This window comes from Rana temporaria, chromosome 3, assembly GCF_905171775.1.
Source record: "Rana temporaria chromosome 3, aRanTem1.1, whole genome shotgun sequence".
In the NCBI taxonomy this organism is placed as follows: domain Eukaryota; kingdom Metazoa; phylum Chordata; class Amphibia; order Anura; family Ranidae; genus Rana; species Rana temporaria.
The window spans coordinates 198,397,444-198,420,429 of NC_053491.1; the positions used below are offsets into that span (position 1 = coordinate 198,397,444).

The 22,986-nt window shown below is 43.4% G+C and overlaps 1 protein-coding gene across 1 annotated transcript; it reads right to left on the minus strand.

Annotated features, from left to right (window-relative positions):
* Positions 1-423: 423 nt before the first annotated feature.
* Positions 424-22,024, minus strand: RXYLT1 (ribitol xylosyltransferase 1). The gene is made up of 7 exons (XM_040344105.1): positions 21,795-22,024; positions 16,847-17,215; positions 13,321-13,491; positions 10,949-11,051; positions 4,062-4,376; positions 3,803-3,973; positions 424-1,297 (listed from the first exon to the last, which is right to left on the minus strand). The coding sequence occupies exons 2-7, from the start codon at positions 16,989-16,991 to the stop codon at positions 883-885; spliced, it is 1,320 nt and encodes a 439-aa protein (XP_040200039.1). The 5' UTR covers positions 16,992-17,215; positions 21,795-22,024; the 3' UTR covers positions 424-882.
* Between the last annotated feature and the right edge of the window lie 962 nt (positions 22,025-22,986).

Here is a 22,986-nt window from a genome sequence, read left to right on the forward strand (position 1 = left end):
GCTACCCTTTCTAAGCCAGCTCCCTGAGTGGCAGCCAGTTTGTCAAGCATGTCAGAATCCTCCTAAGTAATTTGGGCTTCAAACGCCAGTCAGTTCTCTGGACATTCTTTTCGAATTAGAGCAGCCTCAGCTGCCTCCCAACAAGGAGTACCAGACCACGTAATCAATATACTAGGAAAAAATAGCTCAATAAATACAAGAAATCAATAAAAGCCATTTCCCTATCCGAGTCATTTGCCCACTTTTCTTGGCATACTGACCAGACCATCAAGGCACACTTCAGGTCTATCTATGTTGTAAGTCTTGTCGCGTGTTTATGTGATCCACATCTCTCTTGGTCAGAGGGTAACGACTAATTATATATATATTTTTTCCCCAACCATTGCTCATCAAACACCACCAAAAGAAAGCTATGTGTCAAAAAATTCTACAAAAATGTATTTGGGTACATTATCTCATGACCAAGTAAGTGTCAAACTATCACAGCACTGAAAAATAGGCAGGTAACAACAGGATATATACACACACACACACGCTGGTGTTCCAGTGGCTAACACACATCAAACCATTTTACAATGCAGAGGTATTTAATAGTTTATTACTATTTACATCTTGAAAACTTTCCCAGAGTTATGCATGGAATTTATAAATAACCACATTTACCTTATCCCAGCTGCAGTCCTAGGTTTATAGTGAGATTAAGAAATGTGTTTGAAGTTTAAAAGCGCAGATCCAATAGCACTGTAAAAACTGTTACTGAAACACACTGGTGGCACTTTTTCTAAGGATTGTGAAATAAACCACTAGAGGGCATTATTCCAAGTACAATGTCCACCATAAATATTATTCAAAGTCAAATCCTCCTTTTGACCAAATAATCCTTCACGTATCACTATGCAGAAAAGTCTTCTCAAGTGTTTCAGTAAACTTTTGCTGCAGTTTTAATTTAAATTGCCTGTACCATTCTAGAATTAGTTTCCTCCTCTGGATTTTCTCTTGTAAACTCATGTTCTTTTCTTTATTTATAATGCTAGGAAGCTCTTTCCAAGACTTTACGAAAATAAACGGTGCTCCATAGAACTTCAGTAACCGCAAAGGTGCATTGTTGTACACAGAAGAGTTTCCACAATTCCCCGGTGTCATCACATCTTCTACTACAGGAACAGAGCCATAAGCGCAAGCTTCATAAATTCTATAGCACTCTGTATTTATTCCTACTGGGCTTAATGTAAGGTCACTTTGTAGCAGTGCATCGTTGTAACTTTTAAAACTCTCATTTGTCTCCTGCGGCTGCCACCTGTTACAAAACACAAACATAAATATTCATGACTTACTCGTGTAAAATTAATCCAATTCATCCACTGCCAGCAGCAGGGAAAATAACACATTTTATTAGATAGCAAGTTTACGGTCAACTCATCTTTCCTTTTAAACTATCTTACTCAAAACTGTTTGAGCCAAGTTATGCTGTCTGCTAGTGATCAGATGTGATTGTGCATGGAACGATTACCTGTGGTTAGGGACACTTGATAGCCTCTGGGTGCAATCACACTGTGTACAGAGGAGATCTCGCCTTAACAGCAGGCAATCACTCCATGGGCGATTACATGGGAAAATCTGCTGTCCGATGCGGCCACTGTCAGCCCAGCATTGGTTTGTACCAGCTGAGCGGGAGACAGATGAGAAGGCGGTGTTCCCGCCTTTACCTTGGCCTGGAGTCCCAAGAATCCCAGCCAATCGGGTCTTGGGAGGTTCCAATTTTGTGGTAAAAAACACACACCTCATTGAAATCCATGCGTCCAGCATGTAGATTAGGGGCCAGGCGTATGAATTGGGGGGGGGGGGGGCAATCGCCCCTGCGCTCCATATGGATGGGTCACCACTGCTTTTCATTAAGAGATATAGGTTACACATTTTCATGACGGTTGCCTTAAAAGGACCAACTACTGGACATTTTAAAAATTAAGCGATACTAAAAAGTCTTATTTTTTGAATGTTTAAAAATAAACATGTTATACTTACCTGCTCTGTGTGGTGGTTTTTCACAGAGCAACTCGGACCCTCCCCTTCTCGGGTCCCTCCTCCCCGCCAAGTGCCCCCACAGAAAACAGCTTGCTATGGGTGCACCTGAGCCAAGCCACTGCTCTGTGTGTCCCTTCAGACATGGAGCCGTGGCTCGTCCCTGTCACCTCTCTCTTATTGGCTCACTGACTTTGATTGGTATTAGGGGGGACTGCTGCACACAGATTTTTTTTTCTTAATGCAAAGAATAACTATGATCAGCAAGTGATAAACCACTGATAAATACATTCAAAATGCGATAGCCCCCACCCAAATGGAAAAGTTCCAGTGACAGTGTGGGCAGCTTTAGACAGTGGGAAGGATCCTCTAGGCACCCACCCTGTCACTGCATATATGTGAATTACTGTCCTAAAGGAGCAAGTACTTTGATGTCCATAGTCTTAGCAAAGACGAAAAAAAAAAAAAAAAAACCTTAAGCTGCACAAGTGAACAGACAATGGACTCTTGTGGTGGCATTACAAGGGATAAACATATTTTTAATACTTTTGTTAGTTATTTCTGGAAGGCTCTAAAAATACATTAACAGCTCTTAAAGCTTATCTAAATGCACAAACAAAAATGTATTATATTGTAGCTTACCAGTTCTTAGAAATAATTTATGTCTGCGGCCATCAAATTATATAATTCTTCTCTGTGAGTGCTGGTTTTGAGTATTTAATCTCGTTTGTGATCTGGATTTGTATGTAGGTTTTATTGTATGTTGGTATTATTGGGGGTAATGCTAGAGAACATGGTGTACAATTTGCATTTTAGCAGCTTGATTTTATTTTTCAATTATTTATTCTATGTTGTATTTATAGATGGTGTGATAGGGGGAGCACCTGTCTCTGGTAAAATGAGTGTAAAATGGATGCAGGACTCTCAAATAGGCAATTTGAAATGTTCCAGCACAAGATTTGTGAAACAGTTTTCTCTGGATTTTGTAAGTTTGGAAATTTGAAGACTTCAAAGAGCATTGGGGAGAGAGGGAGACCGAGGGACCAGAGGAAACTGAGTCTTGGAGGAGTGTGAAAGCCTGGAGTGTCAAGAGAGCCCCTTCCTAGAGTGGGCCTGCAAAGCTTTGTACTGCGACCAAGGCTGAGTGAGCCTTGAGAGCCAGGTAGCTTGGCATGTTCGTTTTGTTTTTTTCGGGAAAATAACCCCTGTGTGGGTAACCCATGCATGAATGAACTTTCATTTGTTACTTTTAATAAAAGTGGGCTACCACACCCTAAAACCTGAAATTCCTGTTGGCTGTGAACTCACTGAAAATGCATCTACCACTGAGCTAGACATACCCCATTATTACAATGGATTTTTTTACATTTAGTTTTACTTGGTACCATTTGTTGTTATTGGTATTTTTTTGTGCCATTGTGTCGTGTTCCATTCATATTGCGATGTTGTGCGGTCTTTGTTGAACATTACTGTATTTTAATAATTTCCCTTTACATATAAAGTATTCTGAATCGGAATCTTGGATGTGATGGCTGCATTACTTTTCTTGTTTCTTTTTTTGCCTGCCAGTAACACTTTCTTTTCTAGGGTGAAAACACTTGCCTTGTATGTCACTCTAAGCTGGGTTACAGAACACCAAAACTCAGCGCTATATATTGAACAGACCAAAAAAAGTTCACTGCTAAGGTTTATATGCACTTTAAATATGTGTAACCTCTACAAGTAACAGGACAACAGTTGAGGAAATTAATGTAAATTAGTAAAGCATAATTTGACAGCTTACTGATTTCTAGGCGAGATCCAACAAAGCTGATCAAATCCCTCTTTCTTTATAACCGCCATAAGAACCTCTCTAGACGAGTTGTTGTATACAGTTCCCAGAAAGTTGCATAAGTATGGCCTGGAATCATGAACCAATGACCAAGTTGGATCAACAATGGGAAAATTTCGATACCTGTAAAAATGTTGATATTGTATAAGGAAGGCAGAACATATATCAGAAAACTATTTTGTAAGCAGTGTCAGAGCGTTGACATACTTACGTAGCAACTCCTAGTGGCCACTGAAAAATACTCTCTTTATTAATCCAAGTGCTGTCATAGACAAGAAATAGAATTTCCACAAACCCTCCATTCTGCTTCAAATATGGAAGGATCCAGTCATTATTGCACTGTTCGTTTCCTAGCATTACTACAGCAACATGGTGGAGCTTGTGATTTTCAACCAATGTCTGTGCATACTGCAGCCACTGAGTAGCGAAAGAAATCTTCACTTCCTCTCTGCCATTCAGAACAAGGACAACATGCAATGTTTCCACTGAGAAATATCCAGGAGCAACTGCAGACCCAGTGATAAAGCTATTAAAAAAAAGGAAAAGAAAAATAGCGGTTACAAAAATATTGCTAAATTAAAGCGGAGGTTCACCCAAAAATCCACTTTTTGACATTAGCTGTAGCATACTGCCAACATCTGCAGTATGCTGTTTTTTTTTTTTTACTTGTACTTATCGTTATATGAGCCCTTGTTTTCCGGCTCTGAGCGGGGAATCCTGCGGGGAATGGGCGTTTCTAAGCGAAGAGGAGTTGATTGACGGCTGCTAAGGTGCGTCTTGGCCTCTGTTTAATCTTCAACTGCCATGATGCTGGATATGTGATCAGTTATGATACCAGCCATTGGATGGTTTGACAGTTTGGTTGAGAGCACAACCAATGTGACAGTTAGCATTCCTGGCATGCCAGGAATGTAACTGCTTTTTCAAACTGTTAAATTGATGGGTTTACTTCCACTTTAAGGATGCTGGAAAGTTCATTTTGAGGATGAACCTCCGCTTTAATGTTCCACATTCTTAATTTATCTATAGAAGAATGTGATTACATTAACTCAAAAGGGGCTTCCAAGTTCATAAAACAAGAAAACCTTTATTACTTTATCCGCTAAACTGGATACATGGGTACAATACCTTAAAATATATGAGAGCCCTGAAAGCAAGGATATGCAAATTCTGATAGTTCCTGGCAAGGCCAAGAGCTGGCCCACCCACTCACTTCCCCATTCTGGGCCACTACAAAGGTGCATGTGTTGGGGAGACAGCTCTCCCTCGTACAACAAACTGCCATATCTTTCAAATTCAAGAGTTCTATGCTTAAAAAAAAAAAAAAAAAAAAAAAGTATGTTACAAACACCTCTAGGGGTCTGCATTTTTTCCCCCCCATCAAGAAGCTTTTCTTTTCCAATATTTTTTTTAACAAGGTACAAAGAGGACAGTTGTACAGGTAGACATAAATACACATCCATATGTCGTTGGGAAGACAAAAAAGCAAGACAGTGCCTATTGCAAGTTAGTGGGTATGAAACCAAAGCATATAACACAAATGGGGGGAAACGGGTGTTGGAAGTTGAAAGTGCACCAATACAAAGCTTTTATTGGAGAGTAACTACATTCTTTAATTATCACATTTTGTGGTTATAGAAAAAAAGAAAACAAAAACAAGTGCAGAGTAAGGGCTCCTTCACACGGACGGACCGTATGTCTGCTTTTTCATCCATCGGTTTACGGATGAAAAAGGGACATAAGTGTATCCCTATGGTATAGCGGGTGTCAGCAATCCTCCGATTCTGCAGACGGAGGAAAACCCTATTTTCCCCCATCCGTCTGTGGATCGGGTGAACACGGACAGACGGTTCGTGTTCATCCGATCCCCGCATAGGGGAGAGCGGAGATCTGACAGGGCAGTCCGTGCACAGTGTGCGGGGACCGCCCGGTCATCCGCCGACTCAGCGGGGATCAGCAGAGCGATCCCTGCTGAGCAAGCGGAGGTTCACAGGGCGGATCATCACGGATCCATCCCATGTGAAAAAGAGGCCCAAGACAGAACATGGCTTACAGGGTCAAAGGGAGTTAAAGTACAACCTACTCACTACAGATCACAGAGAAGCATACAAGAGCTTCAAACACAATCAGAAAGTATGACATATTAATGTGAATTGTAGGGGGTACAGACTGAATAGAAAGAACAGATCAAGTATTAAAGAACAGTGCCAATACTTACAAAAGCAGGTAGTCCATGCACTTATTATTTACCAATCGTACATAATAGTAAAGAATAGAGTGTTAACAGATCATTAATCTACCCTGGGCACAGTTCTTGCTCAAAAGTCTGTTAGGGATTAAAGCAGGTGATGCTAAATTGGTAGTCAGTAAGCCATTCCCACCAAATGGTTTCAAATTTGTGAGAACTATCCCTGGGTTTATTAAGCTTTCCGAGTGTAAGATGGTGCTCAGATTTTCTAATCAAAGGACATGTTGTTGGAGGTAGTCATTGATCAAGTGTGTTCCTGGTCCTGCCCATAGGTGTGTTCACAGGGTGTGCCAGGTGTGCCCAGGCACACCCTAATCACCCTGAGCAGCACAGATTTCCCCTACTGCCCTGGCTCCCATCTTTCCCCCTGCAGCGCTGAGAGCTTCCCTCCTCTCCTATCGGCTGTTGTTGCTGGTATGTTTTAGGAGTGGGGAAGAGGCCAGTAAATATGTAATTTCCCTTTCTGAATGAACATAGTGAGTCATCGGTAGTGTGTTGTTGGGCTTTGGTGTGCACACCCTAATGCAATAGGCTGCGCACACCTATGGTCCTGCCTATTGCGGATAAGGTTTGTTACAGGAAAGCGTCAAAGTTTCCAGTAGACCAGATTTTGACTCGGGAGAGCAATGTAATCGAATTAGGATATCAAAACACATCTTGTGAGTACTAGACCATTTTTTTGGCATCTCTGGAACATATAAAATGAGCCCTCCTGGTCTCAGTGTGCACCGAGGGCACAATGGGGAGTCTCTGCTAACAAAGTGGTACATTCTTAAAGAAGCCAAATAAACTCCAATTAATAGAAAGAACTGTGCAACTCTTAAGCCACTACTCTGTAATTAGACCTAGGTCCTTTACTCATTTTTCTGACAATGGGATTATATGAACTGGCAAGAAGAGTAGTATATTTTAGATATTAGCCCCTCCTTGCACACTTTATATAGTGTTAGGTTTTTAAGGCTTTGCTGATTATTTAGGGAATGACAGAGCTACAGGAATTCAAAACCGATCAAGATAGAAAGAACTCTACCTACAAATGTTTTAAAGGATTAAAATGTATTAAAAAGGTATAACAGAGAAAGGGCGATGCATGCTTTGTTCCATAACTCAGAGCGTTCTGGGTCAATTAGCTCTGTGAGGTATCTGTTGTGCCACAGAGGAGTACACATTAGCCCCGGTAGATGAGGATTACCTTCATTTGGGACTAGATCACATATGATGGGTTTGAAAGGCACCAGCATTCAGAGCGGAGTTGGTTCTTTCTTAAGGAGTGATGTCAACATCTGGATAAGATCATCCTGTACAATCCTGTGCTGCTAGATAATGCAGTCGAGGGTCAGGGACTCTCTTTCCAGGACAGGTATAAATGTTAACATTTAATTCTAGGGGGCCTGATGTCTACAATAAGTTCACTAAAAACTTTTTTTTTTTTTTAAAACACAAAAAAAATAGGGGTATTGTAACTCATAAAAAAGTTGGGGTAGCTGTATCATTTTATAAGGTTCTACCTTCCAACTATAGTGAGGCTCAAAATGGTCTTAAACTCGTTTGGAGCAGAGAAACGCTGTGGAGACACCCCTGCTAGGCCTTTTGATGGGGCTTCATTTCTTTGTCAGCCTGAATTTACCTCTGGCTATTCTGTTTAGAGCTGTATTCCCTCTCTCTATTTAAAAGCTTCAATGCTGTGAATATATTATTCCCCCCGTCAATATATATATATATATATATATATATATATATATATATATATATATATATATATACATATACATATACATACACATACACATACACACACACACACACACACACAGCTTTTTTTTCTCAGAGAATAGGTGCAGGAACTCCCTACTTCTGAGTCACCTGTTGTGTGCACCCCCTACCCAACTCCGAGCACCATACCTTGGTTCCAACCCTCTACTTACCTCTGAGCACCATTCATTGGTTTCAGTCCCCACCCACCTACGAGCACCATTCCTTGGTTCCACTCCCTACCAACCTCCGAGCACCATTCCTTGGTTCCACTCCCTATCCACCTATGAGAACCATGCCTTGGTTCCACTCCCTACCAACCTTTGAGCACCATTCCTTGGTTCCACCCCCTACCCACCTCTCAGTAATGGATTCAGAACCAAGTATCAAGTTGTAGTACTAATTAATTTGTATATGATAGGAAGTAAAAAAGATCACCTGTAGCCAGCAACAATAGACTCTGACCAGCTAACAATAGATCCCTCCTTCAACAGTTGATGTCTCCCAGCAACGATTGTCTCCCAGTAGCATAAGAGCCCTCCAACAACAATAGATCCTCTACCAGCAACAACTGACCTCCCCAGCAACAATAGATCCCCCAGCAACAATAGATCCCCCAGCAGCCAGCATTAATAGACCCTCCAGTACACCCCAGCACCCATTGCCATTACATACATTCAGAGCTGGAGGTGCCGGAACTGCGTTCCTGCTGAAAAAAAGCCCTGTATATAGATATACACACACACACTAATATTATATTATATATTTAGTGTGTGTGTGTGTGTGTGTGTGTGTATCAGTCACAATAGCGGAGAGCGGTTACAGGAAAGGTAGCTACATAATTAATGGCCTGCTTAACCAATGCAAATACTTTACTGTGTCCAGAAATTGTACGGATTGAAAACATTTTTATAGACTATAGCAGGTAGGCCATCTACATTCCAAGAGGTCTCTGTTTTCAGGGGTTAGTTTAGAGAACAAGAATATCTAAGAACGATACCAAAAAGAAAGGAGTGCTGCAAGGATTCAGTAGAGCTCCTCAAAATGTTGTTTAACAAAGAATTGTTTGTTTCGTGCTTTGATATAGGAGGCATCTTATAGCAGATCTTGAGCCTCCAGCTATATACTGTAGATAGGAAAGCAGGGCTAGGAATATTTAGATATACATTATCCCCTCAAATAAAGGCGGCCATAGATGATACTATTTTCCTTCCTTTAACCGCAGGTTGCAGAAAACAAAATCACTCGATTCCCCCATCAACAGTATGGGCCGGATTCACAAAGAGTTACGCCGGCGTATCAATAGATACGCAGACGTAACTCGGAATCTAAGCCCGTCGTAAGTTTAAGTGTATGCTCAAACTGAGATACACTAATGCCGCGTACACACCATCACTTTATGTGATGAAAAAAAACGACACTTTCTGTGAAGTAAAAAATGACGTTTTTGAAACTTCAATTTTCAAAGACGAAGTTGCCTACACACCATCGTTTTCTCACAATGATCTTGCAAAGTGAGGTTACGTTCCACCACGTTTTTCCATTGAAGCTTGCTTCATAAGTAGCTTCTGGGCATGCGTGGATGAAAAAACGTCTTAGAAAACGACGTTTTTTGCTACACACGGTCAATTTCTGTGAAGTAAAAAGTGCACTTTTGAAAAACGACACATAAAATTGAAGCATGCTTCAATTTTTTTTGGTCGTTTTTTACAAGACATAAAACGACGTTTTCCCCCACACACAGTCAATTAAAGTGACGTTTTTAAAAACGTCATTTTTTTTCATCACATAAAGTGATGGTGTGTACGCGGCATTAAACCTAGCCAAGATACGACGGCCTGCGCCGTCGTATCTTAGGGTGCAATTTTTCCACTGGGCGCTAGGTGGCGCTTCTGTTGATTTCGCCGTAGAATATGTAAATGACTAGATACGCCAATTCACGAACGGACGCTTGCCCGTCGCAGTAAAGATACGCCGTTTCCGTAAGAGGTACGCCGCGTAAAGATAAAGCTGCCCCCTAGGTGGCGTAGCCAATGTTAAGTATGGCCGTCGTTCCCGCCTCGAAATTTGAAAATTTTACGTCGTTTGCATAAGTGGTCCGTGAATGGGGCTGGACGTAATTTACGTTCACGTCGAAACCAATACGTCCTTGCGGCGTACTTTGGAGCAATGCACACTGGGATATGTACACGGACGGCGCATGCGCCGTTCGTAAAAACGTTAATCACGTCGGGTCACCAATCATTTACATAAAACACGCCCCCCTCATCCTCATTTGAATTTGGCACGCTTACGCCGGCCCCATTTACGCTACGCCGCCGTAAGTTAGGAGGCAAGTGCTTTGTGAATACAGCACTTGCCTCTCTGACTTAAGGCGGTGTAGCATAAATACGATACGCTACGCCGCCGTAAAAATGCGCGGATCTACGTGAATCCAGCCCTATGTGTTTTCTTTTCTGCAACTGGATGAAGAAGGAAGAGAAAATGCTTCTAATCACATTACTAAAATTCCAGGATGCTGGTTGCACTCAAGTCGATTGATGGGGGGGGGGGGGGGGGGGGGGGGAGTCTGTGAGCAGATTTCCTGCTGATTGGAGCAGAGCAGGTGGATGACTCTCAGTTTCTGAATGCTCTGCTCTATGGGCGGTTGGGAGTAGGCTAACTGATGTCCCTTTACACCAGGCTAGCTCTGATCTGCTCCACCTAAACAAAGACTGAGCTCTCTCCCATTTTTATTGGTGTGCCTGACTGAATATGCAGTGGTAAATGGACACAAGTCAGTGGTCCCAATGGTATGCCTAATCGGTGTGTGTATATATATATATATATATATATATATATATATATATATATATATATATATATATATATATATATATATATATATATATATATATATATATATATATATATATATATATACATATACATATATACATATACATATATATACACACATATACACACACACACACGTATATTTTTTTTTTACACACATATATACAGTATATACACATAGAGTACAAACACTATTTTTGAGAATGGGTTTCTTAGAAAATCACATGTAAAATTAGTAGTAGTAGTATGATGTCACGTACCTGAATTCTGTTGTTCCTGTCCTCAGTTTGCCTTCCCTCCACTGAGCATTGACATCAGTGGGTTCAAGTGGTCCTTCTAAAATGTGCTGCCATAAGTAATGTCCTACAGAGAACAGAATACACAAATAACTGATTATTTTAGAACACTGTATTTTCTGCCATACTATCATATACTAGTGCAGGCGGTCCCCTACTTACAAACAGAGGGAGACAACAGGAAGTGAGTGGAAATCCACCCCTAGGAAGGGAAATTCTCTCCTGTAAGAGTTATTATGGGATAAAAGGTGTCTCCACTCCACTGATGCTTTATAACCAATCCTTGTTTCCCTAACAACCTAAAATTTTCAAAATCCAACTGTCATTGGGACATAAAGTGAGGTGAAATCTCACAGCAAAACAGCAGACAGCAAAACAAATGTTACAGGGGTGATAACCCTTCCCTATGTTATCCAAAAAGCTTAATAGATTTTTTTTGGCTGGAGCTACACTTACTTTTTTTTACCTGTTCCAACTTACAAACAGATTCAACTTAAGAACAAGCCAACAGTCCCTGGCTCGTTTGTAACCCTGGGACTGACTGTATATTGTTTACCCATACAAAAATTCATACAGCAAGCCCCCTACCTACGAACAAGTTCTGTTTCGGGAGCTCGTTCGCAAGTCCAAGTTATTCGTAAGCCCAAAAAAAGATCAGTGCTTGCAGACAAAGGCTGCGGGTGCTGATCAGTGTGTTCTGGTGGGGGTGGGAGTCCCCTCTCAGAACACAATAGCACAGCATGGGAGATTGCTGCACAAACATTGCTTGTGTTGGTATGGCGGTCTGTCAGTTTTTTTTTTATCATTCGGCCCGCTGAACGAAAGTTTGCAAGTTGAACGTTTATATGTAAGGGACTTGCTGTGCTGGTAATCCACAAGATAGACTAGTAGTAGAATGATAGGCGCCATAATAATCAGCACTGTCATAAGGGGGTCCGTAGCCTTGTGAAAGAAACAACTCTGGCAACTTCTAACTTAAAGTGATTGTAAAGGCTGTTTTTACTTGCCTCCTCTGTGCAGCTGGTTTTGCACAGAGCAGCCTGGATCCTCCTCTTCTTGGGTCCCTCTTCTGTGCTCCTAGTTCCTCCCTCCTTTGAGTGCCCCTCAGTCAACAGCTTGCTATAAGGGTCAACCAAGCTGAATCAAAGCTCCGTGTATCCATTCAGACACAGAGCCCCGGACCAGCCCCTGCCCCCTCTCTCCCGATTGGCTGACTGACTGAGTGACAGCCATGGGAGACAATAGCACCACTGCTCTGTCTCTGCCAACCAGGAGGAGTGTACTGGAAGGCAGCGAATCGTGGACAACGCTGGAGAGAGAAAAAAACTCAGGTAGGTAAATTGGGGGGGTGCTGCTACACACAGAGGGCCAGATTCACGTAGAAAGGCACATCTTTGTGCGGGCGTAGCGTATCCTATTTACGCTACGCCGCTGCAACTTAGACAGGCAAGTGCAGTATTCACAAAGAACTTGCGCCCTAAGTTACGGCGGCGTAGCCTAAATGTGCCGGCGTAAGCCCGCCTAATTCAAAGTAGGCTGGTAGGGGGCGTGTTGTATGGTAATGAATCGTGACCCCACGTAAATGACGCGCCTTACGAAATGCGCACGCATGCTCAGTACCACGTCAAATTTTCTCTCTGAATTACACCGGCTCAATGCTTAGGTCGACGTGAACGTAACCTACGCCCATCCCCATTCACGTACGACTTACGCAAACAACGTAAATTACGACGCTGTTCCGACGTCCATACCCAACATGACTTACCCCTGCTTTATGAGGGGTAAAGTTACGCCGGTCGTACGCCTTACGTAAACAGCGTATTTTAATACACTGGGCGCAAGTACGGTCGTGAATCGGCGTATCTAGCTCATTTGCATATTCAACACAGAAATATACGGAAGCGACCCTAGCGGCCAGCGGAAATATGCACCCCAAGATACAACGGCGTAGGAGACTTACGCTGCTCGTATCTTGGCAACCGTGAGGCGTATCTGATTCTATGAATCAGGCGCAAAGATAAGACGGCGCACATTCGGACTTAAGCCGGCGTACGTGGAGATATGCTGTCGTAAGTCCTTTGTGAATACGGGCCAGAATGTTTATCTTAATGCATTTAGATAAAAAACCTTCTGTCTTTACTTCACTCAGCGGCTGAACGAAGTAGCAGGGGAAAGAAAGTAAGGTGGGATTTTGCTGATGGGGAGGGATGAAAATTATAGTGAACTTGCTTAAGAACAGAATCACTCTAAGCTTATGCAAATACAAACTTTCAACTACAGATTCTTGCAACTAAATTTTCCACTTTGAAACATATTTTGATATAGGTCTCACCCACCGATAGCAGCCTTGCTCCATATCTGTACTTTGAGCTTAGCAGGTTCTTGTTGGGATTCACGGTTTAATAAGCTTTTCCATTTATCTTTTGCTTTCTTCACATGGAGCGCTTTGATGCTCTTTTCACTTTCTTCCCAAGGATTCCACTGTTCTTTATTCAAGTAGAGGGAGCCTAAAAAAAAAAAAAAAAAAAAAAAAAAAAAAAATCACAGTTAGACTTATCGGAAATACATTTTTCTAGGAGTCTTCCAAGACAGCAACCTGAGAGAAGAATGGTAATAAATTGGCAATAAACTCCCCAGCATGTTATCCTGTGTTCATGTACACATAGGCTCTACAGCTAAAGTTTTTTGCTTTTTTGTAATATCCAGTGTGCACGAGGCTTTAGAATTAAACCCCAAAACACATTCTGCTACTCCTGAGTGACCTTTTCACAGTCATTAGTAGATGACGCAAAGGATGGGTAATAGCAGAGTTCATGAGCCAAAGCAATAGAATGATCCCAATGGTGAGGATCATGGGGGACAGACTCAGCAAAAAGCAGCACTCAGAAGGTAGCTCCCTGGAGATGTTATGGAATCTCTGTGCAGCACCACTCTAAGTGCCGCATTATACATAACCAAACACAATTGGCGACTTACATATAAAGAATAAACTAGCACTTGTCAGACCAACCAGGGTTTGGGGAGGTTCACAGCACAAGGAAGGATCCAGAGCATCCACTGCTCGAAAGGGGGAAGAAGTCCACCAGATGGCGCACCATGTTCTGGGACACTCAGAACTTCCATTTAATCTTTTATTAAATATTGTTTCACTCACATCCTTTATTTTACACACTTTTCCTCAGAGGCGGCTCTAGGCTTTGTGAGGCCTGAGGCAAAACTTGACATGGGGCCCCACTCACGCCCATGATGGGAAAAATAATTCAAGGACAAGAGCCTCTTCCCCACAACCCTGGCCGGTGGCTGTGGGGGTCTGTGGGCAGGGGGGGTTATCAGAATCCGGAAGCCCCCTTTAACAAGGTGGCCCCCAGATCCTGCTCTTTAATAACTTAGGGGAGGGGGCCAGTCGTTAAAGTCACCTGGTGGACCCGCCCCTTGTGATGTCATTGACTGAGAGCATGCTGGGTCATTGATGTCACAAGGGGTGGTGTCACCGATATTTACTGGTTGTGTCACCGATATTTACTGAGCACAGCAGCATTAAGGTCCCCTGTATGGCCGCTGCAGTGTATCTTCATTACTCACAAAACATATTGCCCAAAACTAAACCTAGACGCATGCCACTATAGAGGCTAAGGACCAGCACTCAATTCGCTTTGAAAAAAGAGCCGTGGGTGGCTCTGAAATGCGTTAGCCATGTCCCTCTTTCCTGCCTCCTGTGCTGACATTACCCCCGGCTGCTGGTGTTCGGCATCCCGCAACCACCAGCGTCTAGGGGGCACACTGCACCATCTGGTGGACTTCTTCCCCCAATCGAGCAATGGATGCTCTGGATTGTTTAGATTCTTCCTTGCATTGTGAACCTCCCGACCCTGGTGGGTCTGACAAGCGCTACTTTCGTCTTTATTTGCAAGTTGCCAATTTTGAAACTTGTTTGGTTATGTGAGTGCCACATTTTGTTTGTTTTCATTCACAAGACCTTTTCACAGCCTAACACAGAGAGATCCAAGAAGCACCTTCAGGCTTTCTAGAGGCATAAAAGTACACATCTAGTTTCCCGACTACCTATCACTTTTGGAAACCCTGGAGCACCAGGACAGTAGAAACACCCACATAATGCCCACATTTTGGAGAGCAAACACCCCAAGGTCTTTTTGGAAAATGTACCTTTTTTTTTTTTTTTTTTAAGTACACAAAGTTGTCAAATGAATAATATATTTCTCACATAAGGCATGAGCATACTTAGAATTACACCCCAATGCACATTCTGCTTTGCATCCCAAGCATTCCAATTATGAGAACCACAGAGAGCTGATAAAAACAAAAATGACTGCACAGAAATCCCCTCAACGCCAAACAAAGAATTGTGCCCCTGAAACAGTGAAAGTCCCAGTTTAGGGCAGGAATTTAAACATAATCTGACCCTTTATGGAGCCACTGGAAGGCAAATTGTGCAGGGGGTCTTCTCTAGCTGACTGAGGGATTTGGTAGCCCACTCCATCCCTACCCTTTAATTCTGTGACTGCAGATCTATAACATTTTATAAATGCTACAATCTGATTGTATAATTTCCTTTACATTTACCAAAACTATATGGAGGAAAAAAACCTAAGCAACCCATTTAATTTGTATCCAATCAAAAACCCTTGCACTACATAGTTATAAGGTCTAAAGGAAAGTGTACAGATTGTTAAAATAATGCATATATTATACAATCTAGATCACAGGTGTCAAACACAAGGCCCGCGGGCCAAATCCGGCCCTCCAGGCCATTTCATATGGCTCTTGCACCTGCAGGAGAGCTCCAGCCCTCCTCCAGTCCTACTCCAGACTAGGGCCGAAACAACTAATCGATAACTAATCGATTATGAAATTAATCAATTACAATTTTAATAATCAATTAATCGGGCAGTAACATAATGGGGTTAAAAAAAATAAAATTAGCCCTTTTACAGTACAAAAAAGCAAGTCGCTACTGTAAATATTACTTTCTCTGTCCCACAGTAAAAAAAAATGAACCCCTTACAGTAGCGATTATTTGCTCTTTTTGTACTTATTTTAGTTTTTTTAACCCTATTATGTTACTAAACATCTCAGGCCTGGGTTCACACCTCTGTTTTTTGGTGCTTTTTGCAGAAACACACTACAGTTCATTTACATGTTTTCCTATGGGACACGTTCACATCCATGATTTTTTTCCAGCTGTTGCGTATTTGGAGTTTTTAACAATGAGTTTTTGATGCAAAACAGTGCTATTTTTTTATTTTTTTTTTGGTTCAATATACTTCAATGGAGAAGCTGCAGAAAAGCATGTAATGTGTTTTTGCGGCAATTTGTGTTTTGTAATCTGCCCAACAACAAATTGGCCCAAAAAAAAATGTAAAAATGCAATTTTTTTTTTTTAAAGGCTATTATCCGATTAATCGAAACAATAATCAGCCAACTAATCAATTATGAAAATAATCGTTAGTTGCAGCCCTACTCCAGACCCTTACTTTCAAGCAATGCATCCAGCTTCTTCCCAGCAGCAGCAAAGGGAAGGGGGGTGCACTGTGATGTAAGGGAGAGTGGGGGACTCAGCTCCTGATGGTGGGGGCTCTCTTGACATCTAATGTAAGGGAAGGGGATGCACTGGACATCTAATCTTACAGATACAACCCTTTTGAGGGCAATCATAATGCTGATGCGGCCCACGATACAATTGAGGTTGACACCCCTGATCTAGGTCAACCTGTTACTGTTAAGGTTGCAAAATACAAGCTGATCGCCAACATGGAGCACAGTCTGTAAATACTGATGCTTTATTATATAGCAGGTCCTCAGTAAGAGCAGGGCAGAACTGCTGATGCTATAGATTGCACATACCTCTGTTGTTCTCCTTTTTGTTCACCACTCTGTGAACCCGGGACATGTGTAGCGATTTGAAGAAGACATTGTAGGCAGCATAGAAAGAGAAGACACAGTACAGGAAGACTATGCTATAGCACAATCTCTTTCGAGTGATTCTCATGCTGTCTTAATTGCACCCCATGTCCTCCTGAGCCTGCAGGAACACAATGTCCTTCCCCATGTAACAAGCGTCCCGATTGGCTTATGGATAATGGCTTGGAAATTAGATTCTTGTTGAACTTTCTGTGATGGGACCATACGGAGTGGCAGTCCAGTCGGTTTGGCCAATCAAATGGGGTTTGTTCTGTAAAAGACTGGAGGACCTGTTTCTTAAAGATGAACTTTCTGTAAAAAAAATATGGAAGAATCAATAAAAAAGGGAGGGTCAGGGTGTCTTGATTGACAACAGTAGTAGCAGCAGTAACAGTAATAATATTAATAATAATAAATACCACCACCATCATGCAATGCCAATCTGAATCTCCAAAGGCAAGCAAATTACTAAGGCTGCATTCACACCTGAGCGTAGCTTGTTTGGTCGTTTTTCGGGCGTTTTTTTCCAGCGTATTTGCGCGTTTGCATACAGCGTCGTCCGACGATTTTTATTTTAGCCAATAGGATAAATCATCATCTTTTCATCACTTGTTGCTATGTTGGTAGATTTTATTTATCTTCTGCCTGGGTGAAATGTTCTATTGATTAAAGCGACAAAACGCCCGTAGCAATCGCTAGTCGCTTGAATCAAGTGTTTCCATTACTTTCTATGGGAAATAAAAACGCCAAATTCGCGCAACAAAAAAGGGTCCGGAACTTGTTTGAGATTCAGGCGATCGGCATCAGGCGTTCTGGAGTGGAGATGTGAACCATCTCCATTGAGAATAATGTATTTTTCCCCTCTAGCATTTTGGAGGGTCGCGCTTCAGGCGACAAAACGCTCAGGTGTGAATGCAGCCTAACTTTCTTCAACTGAAAGAAACATACAGACTGATTTACTAAAAGAGCAGACTCTCTTCTTTTAACATAGTAAATAAAGCAACTATGTATTCACTTCAATAGCAAATAATGGGAACAAGGGAAATATAAAAAATCCTTAGTAAATCAGTATCTTTACCCTACAGAAAGTGCCAATAACTCATTTAGAGGACCTGCTATGCAAGTTATGTCAAAACAAAAAAAAAAATTGGGATGGAGTGATGAGAGCGATGGGATGAGAGCTTTCCTTAGTTCCTGTCTGGTAAGACATTGTCAGAAGAACAGAAAGTGTGGTTAAATCTCCCTAATGGAGCCCTGGAAAGCAGTAAACAGGATTCACAAATCCTTCCCCTAGGTGACCCCTCCCTCCCTGCAATCTTCTGGGACACGTCACAGGTTCCAGAAGATTACCTGGCCACTGACAGAGCACAGCACGACTCGCGCATGTGCGGTGCACAGCCGGGTGCCCACACTTACAATGCCGGCAGGAGAGAGGAGGCATCGGGCGGCCGCATCGTTGGGACCGTGGGACAGGTGAGTGTCTGTTTATTAAAAGCCAGCAGCTACACTTTTTGTAGCTGCTGACTTTTAATAAACTTAACAACCAGTGGAACTCTGCTTTAACTTTGTATTGACACTGGCAGCGGTTTGCAGAGGGCAGTGTGAACTGCCTGTGAAGGAGAACCCGCACTGGCTCCCGCATCGTAATAGTTTGAACCGGACTAAAGGCCCATTCACATGAAAATACCGCTTTAGAAGCAATAGCGCGATAATCTGTTTTACAATAAATTTGTATTGAGTTTCAATAAACAAGTACTAGTTTGAATGACAGAGCACAATATCTGTCAAGAAGTATTACAGCATTAAATGTATCATACAATTTTATGAATAAGAACAATTAGTACATAGCAAAGTAAAACATTTAAAACTGATCAGAAAAGATCCAACTTGACTTATATTTTTTATGATCGTGCGATAATCTGATCACCAGTACACAGTTTTCCTCTGAAATTATCCAAATGGGGCAAACATTTTTCGCTCGTACAATTTTCTTTTAAATCGGTAGTTTTCACCCAAAAAAGGCTGGCCATAAAGGAGATTTTTTTTCATTAAACCAGCAGGTTCAACAAAAGAAAATGACACGTTCATTAAAAAAAAAAAAAAAAGAATAAGACTGAAAATTTTGAAAATAAAATAAAAAAATACAATATTTTTTACCTTCTGCTACAATACATACCCCCCAAAAATAGAGTAAAAAAAATCACAACAAGCGTATATTGCTTGGTTTGCAAAAAAGTTATAACGTTTACAAACTACAGGATAAGTTTAGGAACCTTTTTTTTATTCTTTACTGGTAGTGCGATTTTTAGCTGAACTGCGACAGACAAACCGGTTGCCTTGTTTACACAAGCAGATGGTTGATCCGTCTCTCCTGGGAACGATCAGCGGGTTGCAGTGGCCATTGCGGCTGCTGGTCCCGCTAATTAGCTCCTGCCGTTTCCAATCACAGCATCGCGTGCGCCCCCTAAAACGCATGCACAGTCACATACCGATTTTGCGCAGCTGGGCTGACCTGCAGCGACTATATATGTGGGGCGTTCCGGAAGCGGTTAATGCAGTACCTGTATGTGTGCCTTACCGTCGCTATCTGTTCGGGTGATGTATGGCAATGGATGCCCCCAGCTACATCACTAGCCTAGTCTCAAAATACCAACCTAATCGTCCTCTTTGTCCCTCCCAAAACTTGCTCTATAGCTTCCTTGTCACCTCCCCCCATTCTCACCTCCAGGACTTTTCCTGAGCTTCTCCCATCCCTTTGGAATTCCTTACCACAATCTGTCCCATTATCTCCTACTCGATCCACTTTTAGGCGATCCCTATAAAATGTTCTCTTCAAAAGAAGCCTATCCTGCCCTCACCTAACAACTGTACTTTAAATTTGTCATCATCTCATCCCCCACAGCCATTACCTTTTTCAGGGCTAGTGCTACCACTAGGCAAACTAGGCAGCCACCTAGGGCGCTGTGCTGCCTAGGGCACCAGGCAGGGCCGATCCGCCCTATACGCAAGCTACACAAGCTGCGTAGGGCCCTGAGTAATACTCGGGGCCCCCGATTTTTCCCCACAGCTGCCGTCACCGCCGCTAGAGACAATGTCTCAGCCGGCCGCCATTTTCTTGTAGACCAAATAGGAATTGAGCTGTGGCACTGCCCAACTCCCGCCCCACTGATGTTTGTCTGTGAAATGATGTGGGAAGGGGCGGGGGTGGGCGGTGCCGCAGCTCAATTCCTATTGGCAGCCACCCGACCGGCTCTCCACTGTCCTGTCCACTCTGTAACTGTAATGGCGGCGGAGTGAGTCTCTGCTGCTATGGCTTCATACCTGATGATGGAAGGGGGGACTCCGCTGGGAATACCCGATGGAAGGGGGGACTCCGCTGGGAATACCCGATGGAAGGGGGGACTCCGCTGGGAATACCCGATGGAAGGGGGGACTCCGCTGGGAATACCCGATGGAAGGGGGGACTCCGCTGGGAATACCCGATGGAAGGGGGGACTCCGCTGGGAATACCCGATGGAAGGGGGGACTCCGCTGGGAATACCCGATGGAAGGGGGGACTCCGGGCTTCCACTATTTCTGCATTATGGTGGAGTTAAATAATTTCATTCTATATTACAATGTAATAATATAATAGAAATAATGCGCTTCAATCATCCTGACACCATAACAACCATGGTGCCGGGATGATTGAAGCGCTAACACCAGATGTTTTGGAGGATCTTTATCTGCTGATTTGTTAAACTTTCTGGAATACACAGATTTCTATTGTGGTGTAGAATCTGGGACCGCTGTCCCTCCATCCCTCTTTCTTTCTCCGTTCTTTCTCTCCCACCTTCTTTCTCTCCCTCTATCCCTCATTCAACTCAGACTCTGACCACGCCCATGTAAGCCACACCCACTATTTCCCGTAAACACACCCATTTTTCACTGCCGTACAGGGCCCCTTAGCAGAAGTTTGCTTAGGGCCCCAGGGAGGTCAGGATCGGCACTGGCACCAGGCCACTGGTGTTCCTACTCTCTTCTCTCTGCAGCAAGCAACCAAGTCTTGACAGCAGCCGTTGCTCCGTTCGCACACAGTGTCAGAGGCGCAGCAGTGGTGGAGGATTGTGTCTGTGTCCCGACTCCTAAATGAATGCATAAAAGAAAGCAAACATTAATTGATGGACGCTGATAGGCTGCATTTCACGGGCTCTGGCTGAGGCTGCATTTCACGGGCGCTGGCGAGGCTGCATATCACGGGCGCTGGCGAGGCTGCATTTTGCGGGCGCTGGCGAGGCTGCATTTTGCGGGCGCTGGCGAGGCTGCATTTCGCGGGCGCTGGCGAGGCTGCATTTCGCGGGCGCTGGCGAGGCTGCATTTCGAGGGCGCTGGCGAGGCTGCATTTCGCGGGCGCTGGCGAGGCTGCATTTCGCGGGCGCTGGCGAGGCTGCATTTCACGGGCGCTGGCGAGGCTGCATTTCACGGGCGCTTCATTAAAAAGTGGGGTATACATGGGCAGGGCAAAGGGGTGGAGCCAGGGGGCGGCAAATGTCAAAAATCCTTGCAGCATGCCTGACCTTTTGTATCACTTGACACTCCCTCCTAGATTGTAAGCTCTAAGGAGTAGGGCCCTCTGATCCCTCCTGTATTGCAATGTAACTGTACTGTCTGCCCTCATGTTGTAAAGCACTGCACAAACTGATGGCGCTATATAATTCCTATATAATAATAATAATAATAATAATAATAATAATAATAATAATAGAAAATCCAACACTCCTACAACTGTATAGAGACAACCAGTGGTCCCTCTCCTATTTGCAACACACCACTGTGTACACAGATTTGTTACATTAAGATACAACAGTAAGCCCTTTCTTTGTGAAGTCATTATACATAGATATTCTCTTACTATAAGTGACTGTTGCCATCCGGTCCCAAAGATACAAAGTCACCAGTGAAAGCAAGCTTCTCTTCCAGCTCTGCTCTCCCGTCTGCTCCTGTCTATCCTCAGTCTCCTCCCATCTCTTTCCGGGTCCTTTCTCCGTACAGACGTGCACCCTTTCCTCTCCGCATATCTCTACCAGGATCCCTGATGGTTCTCCCTATAGAGCAGAAAGGCGCTCCTCCACCTTCTTGTGTAAAGACAATATCAAGCTTTATTTAGAATTACACTGACCGGAAGTGTTTATATCAACCTGCTGCCACATTGGATACAGACAATGCCCTTCGTATCCACTGCTTCCAGCAAGCACAATGTCAGCCCAGACCCCAACGTTTCTTCCCACAGAACGGTACAATAGTCAGTGTGTAGCCATGGCAGAACATGCGTTTGTTTCATAATTTGGGTGTTCTCATAGTCCCATTATCCACTTCACCCCCCAGAAGGTTTACCCCCCCCCCCTTAATGACCAGGCCATTTTTTAGGGCTCTTTCACACATGCAAACCGTTCAGGTCCGACTGTCGGTTTTTTTCAGGCGGACCTGAACGGACGCTTCATGTATGTACCTCTATGGAGCGACGCATGTCAGCGGTGACATGTCCGGTCCGCTCCCATTCGCTAAATGCGGACAGATGGAAGCCCTATTTTCAATCCGTCTGGTGGATCGGATGAAAACAGACAGGCAGTGCGTTTTCATTCAGTTCCCCATAGAGGAGAGCGAAGCTCTGACAGATCCGTCCCTGCACAGTAAGCAAAGATGGACCTGTCATCCGCCGGCTCAGCGGGGATCAACTGAGCGATCCCCGCTGAGCAAGCGGAGGTTCACAGGGTGGATCATTACTGATCCGTCCCGTGTGAAAGGGGCCTTAGGCTGCTTTTACAGTGGTCGGAGGGTCTGTTAGCGGGTAAAGCGGCGCTAGTTTTAGCGGCACTTTACCTCTATAAACAATTTTTGGCCACTAACGGGGCGCTTTTAACCCCCAAGAAGAGGTTAAGAAGGGGTTAAAAGTGCTACGGAGCTTCTGAATCCCTGCCCATTCATTTCAATACATCGCTCCCAAACCGCCCCAAAGATGCTCCTCAGGCTTTCACACTGGAGAGTAAGGATGAGCTCCGGCGTGTTCGCATTGAACACGTGAGGAGCCCGCCAGGAAGTCGGCA

Coding starts and splice junctions, on each gene's coding strand:
- RXYLT1 (XM_040344105.1), bottom strand. CDS start 16,991: ATGAGAATCACTCGAAAGAGATTGTGCTATAGCATAGTCTTCCTGTAC. Junction 11,052..13,320: donor ATGGAGCAAGGCTGCTATCG/GTGGGTGAGACC, acceptor TGTTCTCTGTAG/GACATTACTTATGGCAGCAC. Junction 3,974..4,061: donor TGGCCACTAGGAGTTGCTAC/GTAAGTATGTCA, acceptor ACATTTTTACAG/GTATCGAAATTTTCCCATTG.